Source organism: Stomoxys calcitrans, chromosome 3 (genome assembly GCF_963082655.1).
Source record: "Stomoxys calcitrans chromosome 3, idStoCalc2.1, whole genome shotgun sequence".
In the NCBI taxonomy this organism is placed as follows: Eukaryota; Metazoa; Arthropoda; class Insecta; order Diptera; family Muscidae; genus Stomoxys; species Stomoxys calcitrans.
Window position 1 is genome coordinate 89,211,251 of NC_081554.1, and position 24,085 is coordinate 89,235,335.

Below are 24,085 nucleotides of genomic sequence, written 5' to 3' on the forward strand. Positions count from 1 at the left end.
GTCTCATGCAAAATCGGACGAAACTTGTGGTTTCTACAGGCTAAATTCTATTTCGGATGAAAGATATATCGGGGATCTATATCTAAATCTAAACCGAATTTTATGAAATTTTGCACACGTATTAAAACATCAAAAAAAAAAACACCTCGTACTACATCTTGTTAAGATCGGACTAAAATAGTGCCTTCTACAGCATTTAAAGCCAAATCGTAAGAAAGATATATATGGGAGGCATATCTAAATCTGAACCGATTTTTATGAAATTTTGCACACATATAAAGACCGCAAATAGAGCACCCATGCAAAATTTTTTAAAGATCGAACCAAAATTGTGGCTGGTACAGCCTTTAAACTCCATGTAGGATAAAAGATAAATATGGATACTATATATAAATCTGAACCGATTTTTATGAAATTTTGCAGTCGTATTCAGACTTTAAAGAAAACACACAATTTTCGGACCAAAATTGTGGCTGCTATAGCCATACAATTCCATATCGGATGAAAGTTATATATGGGAGATTTATCTAAATCTTGACCGATTTTGACGAGGACGAAGTCTTTTGAAATTGGAAAAAATCGGTTCAGATTTGGATATAGCTCTCATAGGGTAAGGGGGAACATATACCTCCGATTTGCAGTAATACTGCAGTAAAATGGTCGTTTGTTAACCGGTTCTCTCGAAATTTGGCAGGAAGGATTTTCTTATGCCTCCCGACATTACCGGTGAATTCCATAGAAATCGGTTCAGATTTGGATATAGCTCCCATATATATGTTCGTAATAATGCAATAAAATATTCATTTGTTAAACGATTATCTTGAAATTTGTTAGAAAGGACTTTCTCTTGACTCTCGACAATACTGGTGAATTTCATGGACATCGGTTCAGATTTAGATATAGCTCTCATATATATATATATATATATATATATATATATAATATATATATATATATATATATATATATATATATCGCCCGATTTTTACTCCTAGAGCCACTGCAAGCGCATTTATTGACTAATCTTTCCGAAACTACGTACAACACTTTCTTCGACGATTGCGACAGTATCTGAGAAGATTGCTTAAAATCGGTTCAGATTTAGACATAGTTCCCATATATATATTCGTCCGATTTGCAGTAATATTGCAATAAAATGGTCTTTTGTTAACCGATTCACTCGGTAGGAAGGATTTTCTTATGACTCTCGATATTACTGGTGAATTTCATAGAAATCGGCATAGATTTAGAAATAGCTGTCATATATGTATATCGGCAGATTTTCAATCCAAGAGCCGCTGCAAGAGCATTATTTGACCAATCTTGGCAAAATTTTGCACCACGCTTTCCTCAACGACTATCACATTGTCTGAAAAGTTTGCTTGAAATCGGTTCAGAATTAGATATAACTCCCACATATATGTATGTCAGATTTTGGGTAATTTGCAAAAATGTCATTTGTCAACCGTAGTTATAACAGTTTGAACATATTTCATCACCGAGGTCCATCAAAATTGGTTCAGAATTGGAAATAGCTCCCACGTTGTACTTATAGGGTAGGTGTTGGGTATTATACAGTTGGCACCGCCCGACTTTTGCCCTTCCATATTGTTTTTTTTTTTCACAATTTGCTAAAGAGTGACTACCTCCGATCTGCACAAAATATGACATGAACATATCTACAAAATTTCATCAAAATCGGCTCAGTTTTAGATATAGTTCCCATATATATGTATCGACCGATTTGCACTTAAATGGCCATAATAGCTACAATTTTTAGACGATCTGCACAAAATTTGGCATACATTGTTTTGTTACTGATCTTAACATATGCGCAATATATCATCAAAATCGGTTCAGATTTAGATATAGCTCCCATATATATGTATCGCCCGATTTGTACTTAAATGGCCATAATAGCTACAATTTTTAGCCGATCTGCACAAAATTTTGGCATACATTGTTTTGTTACTGATCTTAACATATCTGCAAGATCTCATCAAAATCGGTCCAAATTTGGATGTAGCCCCCATACATATTTATCGCCAGATTTGCACAACAACAATTTTTAAACGATCTGTTTGAAAGTCGGTTCAGATATACATATAACTCTCATATACATATCTTATATATAAAAATCAATTTGTGTTTGTTTGTAGGTTTGTTTGTTTGTATGTTTGTGTGTTCCTTATAGACTCAGAGACGGCTGAACCGATTTTCTTGAAATTTTCACAGATGATGCATAATGATCCCGTGCTGAAAATAGGGTACTACATTTTTTGATATCTGAAGGACCCTCCCCCTTACCCTAATTTTCAGAAACCCCAGATCTCGGAGATGGGTGGTGCGATTTAAGCGAAATTTTGTGTGCTCTCATATAGTACCCTAAAAATAAAAATTTGGGGTACCTAGGGGGGCTACGCCACCCTAAAACCTACCAAACATATATTTAGACCAATCACGACAATATGGAACTCAAATGAAAGGTATTTAGAATAAGAAAACGTATCTGTTATCCAATTGTCGGACCAAGTGCTAGGGGGACTACCCCAAGCCTCAAAATATCCCTAAATCTGACATATATACCGACCATGGCAATATGGGACTCAAATGAAAGGTATTTGCGAGTAGAATACGAATCTGATATCCAAATGTGGGACCACGTTTCTGGGGGTCCATCCCTTCCCCAAAACACCCCCCAAACTGGACTTATTTACTGACCATGGGAATATGGGTCTTAAATAAAAGTTATTTGACTGTAGAATTCGAATCTCATATCCAAATATGGGGCCAAGTGTTTGGGGGCCGCCTCTCACCAAAAACATATCCCAAAAGGGACAAATTTACGACCATGGCAATATGGGTCTTTGGGAGTAACACACGAATTTGATATCAATATTCGGGAAAAGTGTCTATGGGGCCACCCTACCCCCACAACACTACCCAAATAGTAAGTATTTTCTGACTATTGCAATATGAGGCTCAAATAAGAGGGGTTTTATAGTGGAACACGAATCCGATATAAATTTTCAAGGCCAACTCACTGAGTGGCCGCCCATCCCCCAAGCCAGTCATGTTTGCCGACTATGGAAATATGGGGCTCAAATTAAAGGTATTTGGGAGTAGACCACTTATCTGATATCAACCTTCGGGGCCAACTGTCTAGCGGATGTCCCACCATCATAACAACCCCCAAATAGGACGTATTTGCTCACTAAAACAATTTGGGTCTTAAAGAGAGTGGAACTAAATATCCATGAGATTAGAAAACGAATTTGATATCGAATTTTGAGGGCAATGGCAATACGTTGCTGATATATTTTCCGGGCTTAGTGTATGGAGGACCACCCCTATCTCCAAAACACCCCTAAATATTTACCTACGATGTCAATGTTGAGCTTAAATGAAAGGTATTTGGGGATAGAGCAAGAATTGATACCCATTTTCGGGACCAAATTTCTGGGGTGTACCCCTTCCCAAAATACCCCACAAACAGCAATTTTTTAGTGACCATCGCAATATGGGGCTCAAATAAAGGTATTTGGGAGTAGAATACGAATTTGATATCAAAATATGGGACCATGGGAAAAAATGTTTCTCAAATGAAATGTATTTGAGATTAGAAAACGAATTTGATAACCTATTTTGGGGCCATGTGTTTTGGGGGACGCCTCATCCTGTAAACTCCTGTTAAGCCAATGGCAATATGGGGTTTAAATAAATGGTATTTGAGAGAAGAGCACGATGCTGATATTTTTTCAGTATTTGGGGGACCACCTCTCCCCCGAAGACACCACTAAATCAGACTTCATGAGAATATCGGGCTGAAATGAAGTATTTTAAGAATGGAGTACACCTTACATTCAAGCTTAAATTCGTAGACCAATAAAGATCATATGGGATTCAGATAGAGGCACTTATATTGTTAAACTGTTAGTCAAGTTATCATGGTATTTCACTAAAAGATTTTCAACTGTCGAAAATAAACATTCCAAGGAAACTTTTTTTCCATATAAAGTAAAAGAAGGCGCAGCGGAGCGGGCCCGCGTCAGCTAGTACACAAAAATGCAATTCATATATTTTAAGCATTTTTAACATCCAAACGATTACTCGATTAACCGTTCCAAATTATTCGATTATTTGTTTATTTGAAAATGTAAAATTGTCAATTGTTCGATTATAGGAAAGGTCATAATAATCGAGTGTACACCCTACTCGAGATGTAGAATTTCCTTCTTTGCACTTTAATTTAAAAATAACAATGAAAATTTACATAAAACCCCTTCCAGCCCAATGCTTTTAAAAACAAATCGGCAACTTAGACAAAATGGGGTGAGCTCAAGGTGGTAGATTTATAAATATGTAAAAGTATATTATTTATGCTTGAATTCTTGTACAATTTCAAATGAAGTGGGTTGAAAATGGAAAAAAAACTCACCTTTTCAGTGTTGGTTTGAAAATAGTAGACCAGTACAAACATCCAAATGACGCTGACGAAGACAATCAATTTTACATTACGGCGCATAGTGATGGCAATGGCGATGATGCTGTAGTTACTGATGCTGATGCTGCCGCTGATGGTGATGATTCCTTCTGATTATTCGTTGGTGCCGATTCAGTTGTTGCTGCTGCTATTGCTGATTGGGATGCAAATGATGAAGATGACGATGCTATGACAATGATGACTATAAATGAGTTGAGCCTAATGCGTGAGAAGAGATCTACCAGGCTCTTAGATGACTATTGTGATTTTCTCAATATTTAATGTGATATTTGCTTTTGGTTTGGCAGTTATGTATATTCTTTTTGTTTTCTATGGAGTAGTATTGGAATATATATTTATTTTTGGACTAAAACTACAGTATGGTTGTGTAGGTCGTGAATGAATACTGCAAAGAGAAAGAAATGAGGAAATCGCAATTAACATTTTATTGCTTGGAGAATATTGTGTAGAGGAAAACATTTAAAAATTTCCATTGTCAAAACTATATAATTTAGTACAGATGAAAGTAATCGGGTTTTACACCCACCACCGAAGGATGGGGTTATATTCATTTTGTCATTCCGTTTGCAACATATCGAAATATCTATAAAGTATCGTCATAAAAGTCAAAGACGGTCTGGCCAAATCCATCCATCTGTCTGTCTGCGATAATTAGATGAAACTTTGCACATATTCCTTTTTTTGTCCAAAGGCAGGTTAAATTCGAAGATAGGATATATCAGACTTTATCTTGAAATAGCCCCCATATAGACCGATAATCCTATTTAAGGTCTCAGACCCATTACATCCACATTTATTTTCCGAATTCGCTGTAATATGGCACAGTGGCCTAAATTATAGAGCTGGCAAACTATATCGAGAGTATTGATACTATGGTTAATTTCCAATCACCTATATTTCAAACGAAAATGAGAAGTAAAAAGGCAACAAGTTCTGCCGGGACGAACTTTGAATACCCACCACCTCGAATATATTTATTAACCACCTTTCGTCATATTACGAAGAAAAATGTATCATTTATGAACACCTATATTGACCTCCTTCTTTTCAGTAATAGCCTCGTCTTCTCACGATCTGGATCCCCCCATAGGATTTTCGCCATCCTACCGACCGTTTCGCGGTTCCACAATGGTGCATGCGCATTCGTCGCCCATTCCCTTAACTCGGACTGTGTCGACCCTAAAGACTATAGGTTTACCAAGTTTATTGACGGCAGTCCCCTGGCCTTCACCGCCAAATTGTCTGCCCTTTCATTTCCCCTTACTCCGTTATGGTCCGGCACCCAAACGATACGGATTTTGCCATCCTCAGAGAAGACGTTAATCTCTTTCTTACACTCCAAGACTGTTCGTGACCTTACCGTCCTGGTTGTTATTGCCCTTATGGCAATTTAACTGTCGGTAAAGATGTTCACACTCGACGTCACGCATTCCGTGATCGCCCGAATAACCTGCAGGATCGTATTATGGGCAGGCAGTCTAAAACAGTTCTCAGTCCCTGGGTTCTCAATGTAAACCCCCAGGCCCACTCTGCCCACTAGCTTTGATCCATCCGTGTAACATGATCTTCCAGATGGCAATACTAGGGTTATGTCAATTCAAAACTGCGCCGATGGCAGCAGTGCCTCGCACTCGACTTCAAGGTTCATCTCAGGTATCCGATCGGAAATCTCTTCCCTTCCTTCCAGGTTTCCTATCGTCGCCTCGATTATACCGCGATGGTATGAGCTGCTCCCATCCTCAATTCATTCTCCAATTGCCTTAAGTCTCATTGCCGCAGTGGCTGCCTCACACTTAATCTGTATATCAATAGGTTGGATATCTAGGATTTATTAAAAAGTTAAAAATGTTTAATTTAATATCAGCAGACAGTGTTTGCTGATATGAGCAGACTAATTTGTCTGGGTGTAGGGATTTTGTAAGTAGCACGGAGTTAATGACTTAGATTATCTTTTTCGGGGTAACTTTTTAGTATTTAGAGTGCACAACGATTACTGGCTTAGGTATATATCCATAGTGGCATGGGGCGAATTAATATCCATAGCCTGTTTTCAACCTAACCTAACCTAACGGCTAATCTATGCATGAACCATTTTGGCTCATGTACAATTCCAACCGACCTACATCAATAAAATTTATTTGTTCAAATTTTTAATGGCTTGTTTATTTGCTCGAAAGTTAGCGTGCTTTCGTCAGACAGATGGATAAACATGCCTAGATAAAAAAAATAATTCAAACGTGTAGTATATATGCCATATACTTTATGAGATCATAAATCAATATTTCGAGGGGTTACAAACGGAATGACGATGTTTATATACCACCCATCCATCCTTTATCGCAGGGCATACAAATACTTTTAGTTGCATTAACAATGTATTATGAATTGAAATAATTAAAATGCATTGCATTTCATGCACTAAATCTGTAAAATCCCTTTTTCTACAAATTAAAAGGTTTTATTTTTGATTTTTACGTCAGCATATTGCCTTTGATTGCGAAATAGGAATTAATATATTGCATTTGAATTGCCACTCTTGAGTTTAGTAAATCCCTGATTATGAATTTGTTGTCTTTGACAAATAACATGCGCTTCAAGCAACTTAGATTTTTTGCCTTTATAATGCCAATAAATTTTTTTTTGTTATCGCACTTTATTATACCCTACACCACTACTGTGGTACGGCGTATTATAACTTAGTGAATTAGTTTGAACACCCAAAAGGAAGAGATATAGACCCATTGATAAGTATACCGATCGACTTAGAATCACTTTCTGATTCGATTTAGCTATGTCCGCCTGTCCGTCTGTCTGTCTGTCTGTCCATGTTAATTTGTGGTCGCAATTTTCATCCGATCGTCTTCAAATTTGGTATGGGCATAATTTTCGAATTAGAGACGAAGTCTATTGAAATTGGAAAAAATCGGTTCAGATTTGGATATAGCTTCCATATATATATTCGTCCGATTTGCAGTAATACTGCAATAAAATTGTAATTTTTTAACCGATTCTCTCGAAATTAGGCAAGAAGGATTTTCATATGACTCATGATATTAAAAGTAAATATTAAAGAAATCGGTTTAGATTTGGATGTAGCTCCCATATATATGTTCGTTCGGTTGGCAGTAATACAGCAATAAAATGGTCATTTGCTAACCGATTCTCTCGAAATTTGGCAAGAAGTATTTTCTTTTGACTCTCGATATTAGAAGTGAATATTATAGAAAGCGGTTCAGATTTGGATATAGCTCCCATATATATGTTCGTCCGATTTGATGTAATACTGCAATAAAATTGTAATTTGTTAACCAATTCTCTCGAAATTTGGCAAGAAGGATTTTCATATGACTCACGATATTAAAAGTGAATATTAAAGAAATCGGTTCAGATTTGGATGTAGCTCCCATATATATGTTAGTCCGATTTACAGTAATACAGCAATAAAATGGTCATTTGTTGACCGATTCTCTTGAAATTTGGTAGGAAGGATTTTCTTTTGACTCTCGATATTAGAAGTGTATATTATAGAAATCGGTTCAGATTTGGATATAGCTCCCATATATATGTTCGTCCGATTTGATTTAATACTGCAATAAAATTGTAATTTGTTAACCAATCCTCTCGAAATTTGACAAGAAGGATTTTCATATGACTCACGATATTAAAAGTGAATATTAAAAAAATCGGCTCAGATTTGGAAGTAGCTCCCATATATATTGGGTTACCCAAAAAGTAATTGCGGATTTTTTAAATGAAAGTAAATGCATTTTTATTAAAACTTAGAATGAACTTTAATCAAATATACTTTTTTACACTTTTTTTCTAAAGCTAGCGAAAAGTAACAGCTGATAACTGACAGAAGAAAGAATGCAATTACAGAGCCACAAGCTGTGAAAAAATTTGTCAACGCCGACTATATGAAAAATCCGCAATTACTTTTGGGCAAACAAATATGTTAGTCCGATTTACAGTATTACAGCAATAAAATGGTCATTTGTTGACCGATGACCGAAATTTGGTAGGAAGGATTTTCTTATGACCCTCAATTTTACTGGTGAATTTTATAGAAATCGGCCGATTTGCAGCAATACAGCAATAAAATGGTCATTAGTTAACCAATTCTCTCGAAAATTTCCATGAGGGATTTTCTTAGGACTCTCGATATTACTGGTGAATTTCATAGAAATCTGTACAGATTTAAGTATGGCTCACATAAATATATATCGCCCGATTTTCACTCCTAGACCCACTGCAAGCGCATTTATTTACCAATTTTCCCAACATTTTGTACAACGCTTTCCTCGATGAATTCCACAATATCCATAAAGTTTGATCGAATTGGAGCCAGACTTAGATGTAGCTCCCATCTCCCGTCAATTTTTCAACCGTAGTTATTACATTTTGGACATATTTGCTTTGCTCGAAAATTGATACAGTAATTTTAATAATCTATCTGAATACATCCGCCGAGGTCCATCAAAATTGGTTCAGAATTAGATATAGTCCCACTTTTGTATTTAAAGGGTAGGTGTAGGGTATTAAAAAATCGGCACCGCCCGACTTTTGCCTCTCCTTACTGGTTTTTACACTAAATCCAAGTTAGATAAGGGAAAATGGTAAATACAGTGAACAGAATTATATTATTGTACAATGGCAGAAAGAAGAAACAAGAATAAGTAAATGGACCGAATTGGATCTTACTTAACGGTTATGGAATAAGTCCAAAAGTTTTATTCAAATCGAATAACAATTTGGCTTTTGGTGTTATCGCGTTATCTCGTTTAAATGAAATACTGAATGGAAATTGTACTCCCCTATAGAAATATAGTTTTATTAACTTTTGCTTTTGTTAAAACGATGAATTAATTTCCCATCTAACATTGTATTTAACCCTTTTTTCGGGGGGATCGAAAAGTAGTTTTGTTTGCTCCTCACCCTCCACAAGGTCTGAGTGTTCATTAGTTTGCCATTTCAATAGCAGTTATGGGTAATTCAAAAATATATCTTCAATGATGACCAACTGTAAGCAAAATCCCGAACGGGGAAAGTGCTAATCGCTTATCAACACACACAAAAAAGTACTTGAGAAAAGAAAAAAATACCTTTGATTCATTATACCCACCACCGAAGGATGGGGGAATATTCATTATACCCTACACCACTACTGTGGTGCAGAGTATTATAACTTAGTGAATTTGTTTATAACACCCAAAAGGAAGAGATATAGACCCATTGATAGGTATGCCGATCGACTCGGAAACACTTTCTGATTCGATTTAGCAATGTCCGTCTGTCTATCCATGTCCGTCTGTCCATGTTGTTTTGTTCAAATTTGGTACAGGCACGTTTTTCGGCCTATTGAAATCGGAACAAAGCGGTTCAGATCTGGATATAGCTCCCATATATATGTTCGTCCGATTTGCAGTAATACTGCAACAAAATGATCATATAATAACTGAAATTTGGGAAGAAGGATTTTCATATGACTCCCGGCATTACAGGGGAATTCCATAGAAATCGGTTCAGATTTGGATATAGCTCCCATGTATATGTTCGTCCTATTTACAGTAATAATGCAATAAAATGGTCATTTGTTAACCGATTCTCTTGAAATTTGTTAACCGATTCTCTTGAAATTTGTTAGGAAGGGCTTTCTTTTGACTCTCGACATAACGGGTGAATTTCATGGAAATCGGTCCAGATTTAGATATAGCTCGTATACATATATATCGCCCGATGTTCATTCCTAGAGCCACTGCAAGCGCATTTAATGACCAATCTTGCCAAAATTTTGTACAACGCCTCGACGACTTTAACAATGTTTAAAAAGTTTGCTTGAAATCGGTTCAGATTTAGACATAGCTCCCATATACATGTTCGTCCGATTTGCAGAAATATTGCAATAAAATGGTCTTTTATAAACCGATTTTCTCGAAATTTGGCAGGAGTGATTTTCTCTTGACTCTCAATATTACAGGTGAATTTCATGGAAATCGGTTCAGATTTAGATATAGCTCTCATATATATCGCCCGATTTTAACTCCTAGAGCCACTGCAAGCACATTTATTGACCAATCTTGCCAAAATATTGCACAACGCTTTCCTCGATGACTACCACAACATACATAGAATTTGGTCAAAATCGGTTCAGATTTAGTTATAGCTCCCATATATATGTTCGTGCGATTTGCAGTAATATTGCAATAAAATGGTCTATTGTAAATCGATTTTCTCGAAATTTGGCAGCAGGGATTTTCTCTTGACTTTCAATATTACTGGTTGATTTCATGGAAATCGGTTCAGATTTAGATATAGCTCTCATATATATATATATATATATATCGCCCGATTTTAATTCTAGAGTCATAGCAAGCGCATTTATTGACCCATCTTGCCAAAATTTTGCAAAAGGCTTTCCTCAAGTCTGCCACAGTATCTGAGGAGTTTGCTCGATTCAGATTCAGGTATAGCTCTCATACATATGTTCGTCCGATTTTGAGAAATATTACCAAAAAGAACTCATTTGTTTACCGATTCTGTCGAAATTTTGCAGGAAGGATTTTCTTATGACTCTCAATATTGCTGGAGAATTTCATAGAAATCGGTCCGGATTTAGAAAACGCTGTCATATATATATATCGCCAGATATTCACCCCAAGAGCCACTGCAAGCGCATTGTTTGACCAATCTTGCCAAAATTTTGCACAACACTTTCCTCGAAGAATGCCACATTATCTGAGAAGTTTGCTTGAAATCGGTTCAGAATTAGATATATGTTGGTCCGATTTTGGGTAATTTGCCATAATGTTGTCATTTTCCAACGGTAGTTTTTATAGTTTGAACGTATTTGCTTGCTAAGGTCCATCAAAATTGTTCGAAGATGGGCTATATCGGACTATATCTTCATATAGCCCCCATATAGACCGATCCGCGGATTTAGGGTCTTAGGCCCATAAAAGTCACATTTATTACCCGATTTTTTTGCAATTTTGGACAGTGAGTTGTGTTAGGCCCCTCGACATCCTTCCTTAATTTGGCTATGAACAGTCCAGATTTAGATATAGCTGCCATATAGACCGATCTCTCGATTTAAGGTTTTGCGCGCATAAAAGGCGCATTTAGTGTCCGATTTTGCCAAAATTTTGGGCAGTGAGTTAGGTTAAGCACCTCAACATACTTTTGCAATATGGCACAGATCGGTCCAGATTTGGGTATAGCTGCCATATACACCGATCTCTCGATTTAAGGCTTTGGGCCTATAAAAGGCGCACTTATTGTCCGATGTCGCCGAAATTTGGGACAGTGAGTTGCGTTAGGCCCTTCGACATTTTTCTGAAACTTGGCCCAAAACGGTCCAGATTTGGATATAGCTGCCAGATAGACCGATCTCTCGATTTAAGGTTTTGGGGCCATAAAAAGCGCATTTATAGTCCGATTTCGCCAAAATTTGGGACAGAGAGTTGTGTTAGGCCGTTCGACATTCTTCTTCAATTTGGCTTAGATCGGTCCAGAATTGGATATAGCTGCCATATAGACCGATATCTTGATTTAAAGTCTTGGCCACGTAAAAGATAATATTTTGTTATACACAATTGAACAATGACTTATACCTATTAGTATTTGGTCCAAATCGTAACATATTTCGATATAGCTGCTATAAGGCATAAGGTTCGCATTTTTCACCGGATTTAGACGAAAGGTGGTTTACATATATACCCGTGGTGGTGGGTATCCAAGCTTCGGTCCGGCCGAACTTAACGCCTTTTTACTTGTTAGAATTAGAAAAATAAATCTAAATTTAGTAGCTATTTGAAATGTAAAGTGGCTGGAATGAGAATCAGTTGAATATGCACATTGCCGCACTTGCATTTATGCCTTCTCAAGTGTGCTTCTTCTTGTTTTTTTAGCCAAAAACTTTTTACTGTTGAGTGCTTTTGAATAACAACAAACTTTTGATAAGAACCCTCCCAAACAGAAAACAGTAAACCACCAACCCTAATCTGCGTTGCAAGAAATATGACAATTTTGTTTCTTTTCCATGAATATTGTGGTAGTTTTTGTATATTTCCTGGCCAAAAGGGGAAGTTAGTTTATGATAATTTTAATAAAAAAAATATAAAAAATAAATTTTTTTTAGGAGTTAAAAGTGAATTGCCAGTGCAGTCTGCTTATGTTATTGGTATCTTTTAGATGTTCTAATAATATCTAAAGGATCAAATATTTCGATTGCAGGTTTGATTTAATATTGCAACTGAGCAATCCACGCCAGCTATAAAATTGACCGTAAATATACATTTATTTATTCTTTCCCATATAACTGCGACATGGAAAACTATTTCAAAAATTAAACTCTCTGGAATTGTATTGTTGGAAGGATCGAGTGTTCATAAAAGATGCTATTTTCAAATTTAAGTCGCTATAGTATGACAGACACAAACTTCGATCGATCCGAGTTTCGACACACCCATGGTTTCTCAATAAGAATATCTGCGAAAGAGAGCAATGGAACCACTTTTCCTCAACGCACTGGACATTTGCAGTGTGGACGATTCCTCATTACATCATTGCCCAGTTGCTGCTGTCGAAATTCCTGCCGAGTTAAGCTTAATTAAACCGACACACCTCCACAGAGCCTTTCTCAACGTCTTCCCCCCTCTTTCGTTGGTGGTATGGGGATTTTTGGATACCTCAATTACGTCAGACTTAGTCAATCTTTTTTAGGGTGCAACGATATATGTAAATTAAATTTTTATATCCAAGCAATTAGTTTGAATCGCCATTGATACCATTCAACATCAATTCCAACTGGAGGAAGTATAGACAATTCCTCGAAGACTTTGGACATGTAATTGCATGGACTATCCCACTCCTCTTCTTACTAGTTATGCCGCCTTCTTCTACTTTGTCCATAAACACCATCATCAAGCTCTTCTAAGCAGCATTAGCTAAGATTCTTGGATAAATATTACTATTGCTCCTGCAAGATTTCAAAGAGGTAAAGCTAGATTATTTACATCATCGTTACGCAGGAGAACGGCTTTTTTATTACCGATGAATGATGAATCCATCCACAAACGTTCAGCCATCATACATCATTTCAAAATAACAACAATTCAAAATGAGGGAATGTGACGAAGGAGCTGCATTGCATGTCTACTGAAAGTCTCCTAACACTCGCAACAGCAACGAACACACAGCGAATGGTATGAATGTTCTCACTGTCTAAAGTCCATTCACTAAGCAGTGAGAACATTCATACTATTCGTTGAGTCAATGCTTTCATGTAAATATTTTATTTCATTTTTTCACCCACCACCGATATTTGGGGGTATATTCATTTTGTCATTCCGTTTGCATCACATCGAAATATCCATTTCCGACCCTATAAAGTATATTTATTCTTGATCTTCATAAAAATCTAAGGCGATCTAGCCATGTCCGTCCGTCTGTCTGTTGAAATCACGCTGAAACTTTGCACGGACTCTTTTTTAGTACATAAGCAGTTAACTTCGAAGATGGGCTATATCGGACTATATCTTGATATAGCCCCCATACAGACCGATCCGCCGATTTAGGGTCTTTGGCCCATAAAAGCCACATTTATTATCCGATTTTGCTGAAATTTGGGACAATGAGTTATGTAAGGCCTTTCGACATATTTCTTCAATTTGGCCCAGATCGGTTCACATTTGGATATAGCTGCCATATAGACCGATATCTCGATTTAAGGTCTTGCGCCCATAAAAGGCGTATTTTTTGTCCGATTTTGCCAAAATTTGGGATAGTGAGTTATGTTATGACACTCGACATACTTCTGTAATATGGCTCAGATCGGTTCAGACTTGGAAATAGCTGGCATATAGACCGATCTCTTGATTTAAGGGTTTGGGCCCATAAAAGGCGCATTTATTGTGTTAGGCCCTTCGACATTTCTTTTTAATGTGGCCCAGATCGGTCCAGATTTGAATATAGCTGCCATATAGACCGATCTCCCAATTTAAGGTTTTGGGTAATTAAAAGGCGCATTTATTGTCCCATTTCCTGATACTTGGGGCAGTGTGTTGTGTTAGTTCCCTCGACATTCCAGTCTAGATTTGGATGTAGCTACATTATATAGAGATATCCCGATTTAAGGTTTTAGGTCCATAAAAGGTGAATTTAAAATCCAATTTCGCTGAAATTTAGCACAGTGAGTTGCGTAAGGCCCCTCAACATTTGTACCGAGTATGGTCAGGATCGCCGTATATTTAGATATAGCTGTTATAAATACTGATGTTTATTACTCGATTTCGCGGAAATTTGAAAGCTTGACACAACTCACTGTGTCGAGTTGTGTTAAGCTTTTCAACATTCGATCTCAATGTGGCTCAGATCGGTTTATATTGAGATATAGCTGCGACATAGATCGATCTTACTGTCCGATTTCGCTCAAATTGGCACAGTGGTTTGGATCTGTGGAGTTTTCTATCACCACGGATTCTACTAAAAAAAATACCAATTGAACGTAATCGAAGGCGGGGATCCGGAATAGGAACGTTTTTTTCACTCCGGGAAAAAAAATTTCGCTACTTTCAGTGAATTTTTTTTCGCTTCTCCCCGAATCGATTTCGATCTTAATATATACTTTTTTAGTAAACCCATAGGATATGGGTATACTAATCTAGTCATTCCGTTTGAAACACCTCAAAATATTGTTCGAGGACCCCATAAAGTATATATATTCTTGTCCGTCTCGAAATTCTAATTCGAACTAGCCATGTCCGTCCGTCCGCGCCACCGTCTGTCGAAATCACGAAAGCGGTCGAACGCGTAGAAATTTTTTACAGATACTTTATATTCACGTGGAGGCCACCGTAGCGTAGAGGTTAGCATGTGCATCTATGACGCTGAACGCCTGGGTTCGAATCCAGGCGAGATGATAAGAAAAAACATTTTCAGCGGTGGTTTTCCCCTCCTTCTGCTGGTAACATAACAAATGTTCTCTCCAAAGAGGTGTCTCGCTGCGGCACGCCGTTCGGACTCGGCTATAAAAAGGAGGCCCTTATCAGTGAGCTTAAACTTGAATCGGACTGCACTCATTGATATGTCCCTGTTCCTTAGTGGAATTTTTTGTGGGCTAGTGTATATAAAGAGTGGGGTTGTAAATCAATATAGCTATACCAAATAGTGCTTCTTGTGTCATTTTTCAATAAGTGAATAAGTACCCAAGCATGGCGCTGATCCATGGCAATATGTGTACAAAATATTTAGCCCAACTTTCTTGCTGATTGTAATAGCCTGCCACTAACTCTCATGTTTTTGCACTTAAAATGATTTGTTTGGGATTTTAGGGCTTCCCTCAAATTACCAAGAAATTTTAAGTGCTTTGAATATTAAAACCATTTTCTAATGCTCTGTCTTGTAACACCTGCCATGAATTAAATTAAAAGCAAAAATTTAATCCTCCTTATATTTCTGGGAATATCCCTAAAGTAAAGCACAATTAAATAATCAATTCTTCCGAAATGGCGTTTCACAAAAAAAAAAAAACATCTTTTCGTAAAATGAAATGACATTGAGCATTTTTTTGTGTTAGGATTAATAAAACCAAGTAAAAACGCGTTAAGTTCGTGCCGTGCCGAACTTTTGATACCCACCACCATGGATACATTTATTATCCTATTTTACTATAACTCAACTATGTGCATATTAATATCTAAATATAGACCGATCTTAATCATATTAAGTTCATGTGAGCAAGCTTTACAGTTTCAAATTTCACCGAAATCGGGTAATAACTGCGGCTTTTATGGGCTTAACACCCTAAATTGGCAGATCGGTCTATATGGAAGCTATATCTAAATATGGTCCGATCTAGACCATATTCGGGTCGGATGTCGAGCAATTTTGACTCGACTCCGACTCATACTCCGGAGTCGACAAATCCACTTAAATATGCTATGTTTTATACAATCCACTTGGCACTGCTGTTGTAAGTCATAAGATAGGTTCTTGGCCTAAATTTCAGCCAAAACGGGTGAACATTTAGGCTTCTAAAGGCTGAAGAAGTCAAAACTGAGGATCGGTTGGTATGGGGACTATATTCGTGGTGGATGCATGGATGTTGGAAGTCATAACTTAAGGCTTTGTTCCAAATTTCAGCCAAATCTGATGAAAATTGAGGCTTATAAGGGCTCAAGAAGTCAAATCCGAGGATCGGTTTGTATGGGGGCTATATCTGTTTATAGATCTTTTCGGATCATACTTGGCATGGATGTTGGATGTAATAACTTAAGTCCTTGTTCCAAATTTCAGCAAAATCGAATGAAAACTGTGGCTTCTAAGGGTTGAAGAAGTCAAATCCATGGATTGGTTTATATGGGGCTATATCTGTTTATTGATCTATTCGGATCTTACTTGGCATGAATGTTGGAAGTCATAACTCAAGTCTTTGTTCTAAATTTAAGTCAAATCGGATGAAAATTAAGGCTTCTTGGGGCTCAAGAAATTTCAAGTGGCTAGCTTTACGCATTCGACCGCTATTGTGATTTCGACAGACAGACGGACATGGCTATTGGAATATAAATGTGCCGTTTATGTGTTTCAGCCCTAAATCGTCTGAACGATTTATATGGCAGCTATGACGCTGAACGTCTGGGCTCGAATCCTGGCAAAAACATCAGAAACAAATTTTAGCGGTGGCTTACCTCTTCTAATACTGCCGATATTTGTGAGGTATAAGCCACTTGAAAAACGGTATGACAGCCATGGATTTTCAGCGAAATCAGGCTTTTATGGGCTTAAGACCCTAATACGTTTATATGGCAGCTATATAGAGCTAAAATAAATATTTTGCTCCAATGAAAATATTTCATAGATCCAACGAAATTTCATCAAAGTTGATTAAATGTTTCATATATAATGTATGAAATATTTCACCAAATTGAAGAAATATCTTCAACAATTTTGCTCCAATGAAATTTCTTAAAAGTTTATGAAATGCTTCATACATAATATATGAAATATTTCATCAAATTCAAGAAATATTTTGGCTCCAATCAAACATATCATAGATATTATGAAATTTCATTAAATTTTAAGAAATATTTCATACATACTATATGAAACATTTCATCAAACTGAAGAATTTTCATCCATTTTATGAAATGTGTCATTTATGATGAAAGTATTCTTCAAAATTGATGCAAAAATAATCATGTTCATAAATATTGATGAATAAATATTGATAATAGTTTCATCAGTTTTGATGAAGAAACGTTCAAATTGATAAAGGGCTGCATCAAAATCGATTAATATTGGGTTGCCTAAAAAGTAATTGCGGATTTTTTAAAAGAAAGTACATGCATTTTTAATAAAACTTAGAATGAACTTTAATCAAATATATAATTGCCATTTTGTTCGATAACCTTTTGCCATCTTCCTGGCAAATTTAGTAGTCCACGCTCATAGAACTTCTGGCCTTTATCTGCAAAAAACTGAACCAAGTGCGATTTTATAGCCTCATCATTGCCGAAAGTTTTACCATTTAAGGAGTTCTGCATAGATCGAAATAAATGGTAGTCTGATGGTGCAAGGTCAGGGCTATATGGTGGATGCATCAAAAGTTCCCAGCCAAGCTCACTCAGTTTTTGGCGAGTGACCAAAGATGTGTGCGGTCTAGCGTTGTCCTGGTGGAATATGACACCTTTACGATTGACCAATTCTGGTCGCTTCTCCTTGATGGTTGTATTCAATTTGTCCAATTGTTGACAGTAAACATCCGAATAATCGTTTGGTTCCTTGGAAGCAGCTCAAAATATACCACACCCTTCCAATCCCACCAAACAGACAGCATAACCTTCTTTTGGTGGATATCAGCCTTTGAAGTGGTTTGAGCTGGTTTACCATGCTTGGACCATGATCGTTTTCAACTAACGTTGTTGTAAACAATCCATTTTTCATCTCCAGTTATGATTCGTTTTAAAAATGGATCGAATTCATTGCGTTTAAGGTGCATATCACAAGCGTTGATTCGGTTTGTTAAATATATTTCTTTCAATACATGTGGTACCCATATTAAAATTGACGCCAAACAAACAAATTTAAACAAAATTTTGCGCACTTTTCTTCTAAAGCAAGCTAAAAGCAACAGCTAATAACTGACAGAAGAAAGAATGCAATTACAGAGTCACAAGCCGTTGAAAAAATTTTTCAACGCCGACTGTATTACTACTATATTACCGATAATTACTTCTTGGGCAACCCAATATAATTTCATCAATTTCGAAGAAGGTTTCTTCAATTTGATGAAAGATTTCATATCTCTAGATTTTGATGAAATGCGTTTCATATAATCTATGGAAAAAAACTTTGGAACAAAATTAATGAATTTTTTCATCCACTCAATGAAGAAATTCTTGAATATGAAAAAGGTTTTTTTCTGGCGTATCCAAATATAGTTCGATTTTGCCATTTAAGAGTTTAACCTGCTTATAGAAGATATACGAATCTGTGGAAAATGTGTTAAATTCCGTATTTTATGTAATATCTACAGGGTGGCTGATGAAAGCCGCTACCAAAAAAAAATGTAATAACTTTTTTTCTATTTAATAATAATAATTTAATAATTAATTTAATTAATTAATTAATTAATTTAATTAATAATAATTTAATAATTAATTTAATAATTTAATTTAACATGAATAAAAGAAAAATGTATTCCATACACCGAAAAAAAAATGTAGCAATATTCATCATTGTAGCAATATTCATCAGCCACCCTGTACTTTAAACTAGCCATGGAATTTTCTAGGTCTAATTAAAAATTATTCCAATTCTGCAAGTATGTTTAGTGTAAACACAAGCATTTAAGGAATATTATTACTATCCATATTTTGTTCAATAACATAATAATGGGTAGGCAGCATATCAATTCGAAGTTGATCAGTATATGTGCAATATGACTGTAGCCACTTAGTGTATTCATTGAATAAAAATAGTATAGTTCAAATCGGTCTATAACCTAATATAGCTCCCACATAAACCGACCTCCCGTTTGCACTTCTTGAGCCCCCAGAGGGTGCAATTCTTCTCAGATTCGATCCGATGAAATTACTTCTACTATAGTCTCCACCATCCAAACCAAGTATGGCCTGAATCTGTCTATAACCTGGTATATCTCTAATAGCTTAGCATTTCTTATCCTTTGTTTGTCTATAAACATGTACCGGACAAAGAACTTGACAAATGCAATCCATGGCGGTATATAAGATTCGTCCTGGCCGAATTTGGCTCCCATTTACTTGTATTTAACATACCAAATATCATTATCCAGCCACTTGATTTCTCACTTAGGAAAAAATACGCCAAGTGGGGTTACTAACGAGAGCTAAGGCAAATATCAAAAGCAATCTTATAACCATTTATTTTCCAAGAACGAAGAATTGTTGTTGCCTATGACGATGAATGAATTTTAATTAAAAAATGTAATACGTAAGATGTGAAACCCATTTCATTAATTAGCTTCTGGAACGAGATCCTTGGGATATGCAACATAATCCTGTAGACCACACTTATCAACGTGTTCTCATTATCCCACCCATTGGATGAAAAGGTTATGAAAGCTGTGAGTCATACCAAAATATGAGATGCGTAATTTCTTAGTTCCAATAATACTGTTACAGTAGCCCTTATAAAATAAAGATGGGAGCAAGTTACAGTAATACAAAAATCTTATTTCGATCTAAATTATATAAAATTTGGCTACTAATTTTCACAATTTTGGAGGGATACCAAACTCAGACATTACTTGAAATATCTTTGTAGTCGACGAAGAGATGGTATTATTCGATCTGTCCTTCTCGGGTCATTCACAGGTTTTGGCGCAGTGTAAATATCTAGTCTATGGTGGATTTATCAGTTCTAAAGCCGCATTGATAGGGCTCAAATATCTCATTGATTCTTTATTTTAATCATTCACACAATTCGCCCGCGAATATCTTGTATGCGATGGGAAGGAGAGGAAGAGTGGTCACATAAAAAATGATATGACAGTCATGTTAAAACTTCTCCCCAATGAGGTGTCGCATTGCGGCACGCCGTTCGGACTTGGCAATAAAAAGAAGGCCCCTTTTCATAGAGCTTAAACTTGAAACGAACCGCACTCACTTATATGTGAGAAGTTTGCTCCTGTTCCTTAATGGAATGTTCATGGGCAAATTTGCATTTGGAATTGTCACATACTGTCGTGTCTCCTTTCTTGTTAACGTTCTTCTAGCAAGATCAAGCAGATACTTGACGGGACTATAACGACTTGTAGAAACTTACATTAAGAAGGTGGAGAATGTCTAGTCCACACTGTGGACAGTAGGATTCACATGCTAGCACCTACCCTTAGATAATGGCGAAAGGGTCGGATTAAATTTAGGGACTTAAAAAATGTACTGATGTATCAAGGTTGGATAGTGGAACTGGTTGAGGAATCAACTGCGCAAAACTACACTTTCACTTAGTATTCAATTAAAGTGATATTTGGTACAGTGGGAATTAGTAAGGACTTCTGCATCGACTTATCAGCATGTCGCCTCCGGAATTTAAAAGTTCAGCTCGCAACCCATCGTATCCTGCTGCATTGTTGTTTTACTGCCTTAAGCATGCCCTAGTGCCAAGCCAAGGGGCAAACAGCGACTCCGATGGTGAACCCCAGAGCTGGTTGGTCAAAGGAAGGACTGCAGAAAACTCTTCAACAGAGCAACAACCACAAGAGCACCACATGATTGGGACATCTATGAGGCTGAACTAAGAAAATATAAGGGCGAGCTGAGAAAGGCTCAGAACAAATCCTGGGTAGAATTCTGCAGTTCCATGGAGGATACATCTGAGGCCTCTAGGCTAAGGAAGATTCTGTCCTTGAGACCTATTACGGTGGGGTATATTCAGAAGTCAGAAAATGTATGGACAATATCCAGTGAGGCAACACTAGAACTACTCGTTGATATACATTTCCCGGGAAATTCTCCAACGGACAACGTGGCACCAGAAGAGGTTGTCACTGGTATGTATTCGTCGGAAGCTATTAGGGAAATTGTGTCTGAACCGAAAATCCTTTGGGCGATAAGAAGTTTCGACTTCTATAAGTCGCCAGGGCCTGATGATGTATCACCGGTTGAATTACAAGCTGTGTCTGATAGACTGGTTCCCTGGCTTAGGGAGATATAATCTGCTTGTATTAGAATGTCATATATACCTGTGGGATGGAGGGACACGAAGGTCGGGAAATTCTCCAACGGACAACGTGGCACCAGAAGAGATTATCACTGGTATGTATTCGTCGGAGGCTATTAGGGAAATTGTGTCTGAACTAAAAATACTTTAAGCGATAAGAAGTTTCGACTTCTTTAAGTCGCCAACCCTGATGATGTATCACCGGTTGAATTACAAGCTGTGTCTGATAGACTGGTTCCCTGGCTTAGGGAAATATACTTTGCTCGTATCAGAATGTCATATATGGAGTGGGATGGAGGGACAAGAAGGCAGGAAAACCCTACCACACGAAGACGAAATGATACAAACATATCTTAGGGCAAAGATCCCTGGAGATCGCCTGCCGCGGCAGCAGCATGCATATAGTAAAGGCAAATCCATTGAAACAGCCATTGGCAAAAGTTGGGGGTTTAGACTGCGGGTCATGCATTGGGTATATACTGCAGTTTCAGACCAATAATGCTTTATGGTGGTCTGGTGTCCGCCTATGACGCTGAACGCCTGGGTTCGAATCCTGGCGAGACCATCAGAAAAATTTTTTCAGCGGTGGTTTTCCCCTCCTAATGCTGGCAACATTAGTGAGGTACTATGCCATGTAAAACTTCTCTCCAAAGAGGTGTCGCACTGCGGCTCGCCGTTCGGACTCGGCTATAAAATGGAGGCCCCTTATCATTAAGCTTAAACTTGAATCGGACTGCACTTATTGATAGTGAGAAGTTTGCTCTGTTCCTTAGTGGAATGTTCATGGGCAAAATTTGCAATTTGCAATTTGGAATGGCTAAGATATAATGTCATTACGACGATTGGCATAAATATCTTCTCAGATGGCCAGGCAGCCATTAAATCTCTAAACGTATTTCTTAACATAGAAACCGCCCTCAACTGTCGCAGATCTCTCAACGAGATGGCTGAACAGTTCAAAATTCACCTGTTCTGGGTGCCGGGCCACAGAGATAGCCTAGGGAATTGTAAAGCAGATGAGCTTGTGAGACTAGGATCTACCCTACACATTCCAGGGACACTGGAATCTGTGACCAGGCCCGAAGGGCAACGAATGATAGATGGTCATAAAGAATGATAGATGGTCATGTGACCTAATCTAGACTTGAAGAGGTCTACTGCTTTGCTGTCATTAGCTAGAAGAGACGTCTCAGTCATTGTGTCCGTCATGACAGGCCACTGTCGAATCGGAAAACATGCTGACAGACTGAAGGTTGCCAGCAACGACTTTTGCAGAAGCTATAGGGACATCGAAGAAAAAGAGGCTACAGAACACCAGTTAGAAGGAGTTCCATTTTAGGTTCTCATTTCTTTGAGAACCTGTCTGATTTGGCGGATGTGAATATTCACAAGTTATTGAGCTTTTTAAAGCGATATGGATGGTTCAGAGGTAGAAACTAGAAGGCATCTTCCTTCTTCTGTTCCTTTGGTATCACAATGGACGAAAACGTCTAAGTGAGTCTGATGACAGACTGCCACTTAAACTTAACCTAACCTAGATTGAAATGAGGGTGCGGATATTAATCCGCCCCATAATAAGTCAGACAAGATCTGCGCCCTCCAGGGGCTCAAGAAGTGTAATCGAAAGAACGGTTAATATGGTAGCTATATCGGTTTTAAGACCGATGCAGGTTATGCTTGAGATGTTTGTTGGAGTTCATCGAAGAAGCCATTGTGCAAAATTTCAGCACAATCCGATAAGAAAAGAGCCCTCCAGAGGTTTAAGAATTATTATCGGGAAATGGGATCGATTCGGACACCCAATAAACTGTCGTTTTTTACGACGTGGTTCGTTATTAAATCTGCGGATTTCTTTCCTAATGATGCGAGTCTCCCCGATCATCCAGAGTTTTTCTTGGGATGATGTCCTTTTTCAAAGAGGACAAATATTTTCGAAAGACCCCACCATTACGGTCGTTATCCTTTATATGGAACAAAAGTTTCCTTGGAAAATTTATTTTCGAAGATCTTTTAGTGAAATACCATGCTAACTTGACAAAGAGTTGTAGTGTACTCCATTCTTAAAATACTTCATTTCAGACCGATATTCTCATGATGTCTGATTTAGTGGTGTTTTCGGGGGAGCGGTGGTCCCCCAGATACTTGGCCCTGAAAAAATATCAGCATCGTGCTCTTCTCTCAAATACCATTTATTTAAACCCCATATTGCCATTAACTAAGAGGGGTTTACAGGATGAGGCGTCCCCCAAACACATGGCCCCAAAATAGGTTATCAAATTCGTTTTATAATCCCAAAATCCTTTCATTTGAGCCACATATTGGCATGGTCGAAACATTTTTTCCCTTTGGGGGTGTTTTGGGAAAGGAATGATGCCCTAA

At 37.4% G+C, this 24,085-nt stretch overlaps 1 protein-coding gene across 2 annotated transcripts in view; it reads right to left on the reverse strand.

The window, feature by feature from the left end:
- LOC106085942 (polypeptide N-acetylgalactosaminyltransferase 2) overlaps positions 1-24,085 on the reverse strand; it is a 401,345-nt gene that overhangs the window by 340,646 nt on the left and 36,614 nt on the right. For both annotated transcript variants that reach the window (XM_013250428.2, XM_013250427.2), the window contains exon 2: positions 4,439-4,889. In XM_013250428.2, the coding sequence (XP_013105882.2) occupies positions 4,439-4,525 (87 nt within the window). In that variant the 5' untranslated portion in view covers positions 4,526-4,889. The remainder of the gene's footprint in view (positions 1-4,438; positions 4,890-24,085) is intronic.